The sequence below is a fragment of the Drosophila ficusphila genome, unplaced genomic scaffold (genome assembly GCF_018152265.1).
Source record: "Drosophila ficusphila isolate 14025-0441.05 unplaced genomic scaffold, ASM1815226v1 contig_636, whole genome shotgun sequence".
NCBI classification, from domain to species: domain Eukaryota; kingdom Metazoa; phylum Arthropoda; class Insecta; order Diptera; family Drosophilidae; genus Drosophila; species Drosophila ficusphila.
In genome coordinates this window covers 2,746,554-2,748,996 of record NW_025064569.1, presented here as the reverse complement: position 1 = coordinate 2,748,996, position 2,443 = coordinate 2,746,554, and the positions used below count along the sequence as shown (strand labels likewise).

Sequence of the window (2,443 nt, the reverse complement as noted above, 5' to 3'; positions counted from 1 at the left end):
AATGGTGCAGTTGTTTGTTACTGGCATATCTGCCGTGTATAGAGTGTAAAGGACTGGTCCCAGTACACTCCCTTGAGGAACGCCTGCGTTTATGAAAAGTAGTGTTGACGTTTCATTTCTCTCCTGCACGTGAAGCATCTCTTAGACAAGTAGGATCTCAGTAATACAATATGGGCAGGTAGCCATTTCTTTATCTTGTACAGTTATCCATTGTGCCAAACACGATCAAACGCTTGTTGAACATCAAGAAATGTAGCAGTACAATATTTTTGTTCTCAAGTGCAGATACAATTTCATTGATAACCCTATAACATTGCTCAGTGGTGCCGTGGCCTTTCCTGAATCCGAATTGATATTCAGGAATGATGGCAAGTTCGTCTAAAATTGGCAACATCCTCCTCAATAGTATTTTTTCAAATACTTTCGAGAATGTTGTCAACAGACTAATAGGACGGTAAAATGGTAGTTCAGTTTCTGGCTTGTTTGGCTTAAGGATCATAATGATTTCTGCACAAATCCATTGACTTGGGAAATGGTCTATTTTTTTTTTTTTTTTTTTTTTTTTAAATGTTTTATTTTGGAATAATACATCAATGGTTACAAAGGGATTTTGTTTTGGACAAGTTGTACAGACTTTAAGAAATTTCAGTTGGACACGTTAAGTACAAATGCTAAATTAGGCTTCGGTAGTAGGTGGTAGAGTTTAGCGAAGTCAATCCATGTTATCCATTTTTTGAGAGGGGCGGAATCACGAGTTACTTAATTTCAACAATTGCGTTAGACATGTTAAACGTTTTACTTATACGATAGAACATATGTGAGAGGTATGAAAATGAATCGACGAAAGGAAGAACGATTTGGAGAGCTGCTTTGCAAAGTGTAATTCGAGTTTTTCCTCCTCTCTGTCTGATCAGCAGATTAAAGATAATGCGCCTCTAATTATGTGTGTATACGTATGTTATAAGCGAGTTATATTTATAGGTTTATGTTTATTGATGGGCTGAGGATGTGATGGTGAGTCAGTAAATGCTTGGCAGCCGCTTCCGCTCCCCGTGCCCACTCCTCTACCAGAATCCACCCGACGAGTATCCGCCTGGTGGGACTCGTCCACGAGCCTCTCCGTTCGTGGCCGCTGGCTTTGCAGATTCCTTTGGCTGGCTGGTCGGGGCGGAAGACTTGACCTCCTCCTTCTGGGTGGTTGCCTCGTCGCGCAGCTTCTCCACCACCTTGTTGGGGTCGGTAGAGCCCATGCAGGCGTTAAGGTTCGACGAGTTCTGTTGGTTGTACTTGGCACGCGGGGCCGGCACGGCCACGTCCGGCTCCGAGAAGATGTTGGTGTGTCCGCCACCTGGTGGCTTCAGCACTCGGCTCGAGGGACGGGCGCTGGTGGTCAGGCCAATTTTCAGCTCAGTGGATGTCATTTTGTCGCTGCTGGTTGAACTGGCTGGCTTTGAAAGTCTTTAAAACACGATTTTACTTGTAGCTGATGTAGTCTTAAAGTTTACAAAATTCGCTGTGGAAACGACGCGAAAGAAAGTTTTCTATTTCAGCTTCTGTCATAGGATCGTTAATGTCGTTTGGCTGAAACACAGAGTGCAGGTGTTGTGCAAATGCCTCAGCTTGTTCATCGTCAGATCTACACCAATTTCCATTGCTTTAGCGGATGATTATGTTTCTTTTGGCTGGTCTCTTGAGATATTTAGTTGCTCTCCACAGGTTATACTCTTTGTTGCTAGAATTAGGGTCTAAATTTCTCAAATATGCCGCTAGAGATTCATTTCGTAAGTTAGTCAGTAATGGTTTAAGCTCAGATGCAGCTTTGTTGTGCAACCTTTTGTCAGCAGGATAGTGCGTTTCTTGCCAAAGTTTTCTCAGGTCCCTTTTGTGTTGAATCTTTTCCCGAATTTCAGTGGAAAGGTACAATTAGTTTGGTTGTTGGTTTCTGTGGGTGTGATTCGTAGGGGAGGGTGGCCCGATACCGACCCCCTAAATGGCAAAGGCGATAAAGGTGAGAAAAATCAATATTTCAGTTCAGTTCAAAAATTTACTATGTAGAGGGATCAGTTTACTATACATCTAATTGATTAGTAAGTGCGTAGGTGCTTTAAAGCGTTAGATATTCAGGCAAATATAAAACTCCACTTTTTGGTCGTACTCAAAAGTAGTGGTCCGAAACCGACCCCCTATTTCTTAACAGAAAAATTTAATAACATAAAAAAGAATTTAATGATTTTGACGTTTATTAAGAAATATATTGAAGGTTCTTTCCAGAAAATAAAAATTAATGTATGAAATAAAGGGCACTGTAGTCAATTGATGAAGTCTGAGTTGTCCTCTTTCTCATAGTAAGTTTTCGCATTGTTTTCCGAAAGCCGCTCGTTGATGACTGTCTCTTCGCTTTCTTCTGATGTTTTTGCTGTTTCTGTTACTTTTCTTTACTGAA

At 41.3% G+C, this 2,443-nt stretch overlaps 1 protein-coding gene across 1 annotated transcript; it reads right to left on the bottom strand.

Moving 5' to 3' along the window:
- Window positions 1-586: 586 nt before the first annotated feature.
- Window positions 587-1,523, bottom strand: LOC108087401. The gene has a single exon (XM_017184742.2). It carries the CDS (start codon window positions 1,419-1,421, stop codon window positions 1,065-1,067), a length of 357 nt encoding a protein of 118 aa, XP_017040231.1. The 5' UTR covers window positions 1,422-1,523; the 3' UTR covers window positions 587-1,064.
- Between the last annotated feature and the right edge of the window lie 920 nt (window positions 1,524-2,443).

Excerpts from the sequence above, each read along its gene's own strand:
- LOC108087401 (XM_017184742.2), bottom strand. The coding sequence starts at position 1,421 with ATGACATCCACTGAGCTGAAAATTGGCCTGACCACCAGCGCCCGTCCC.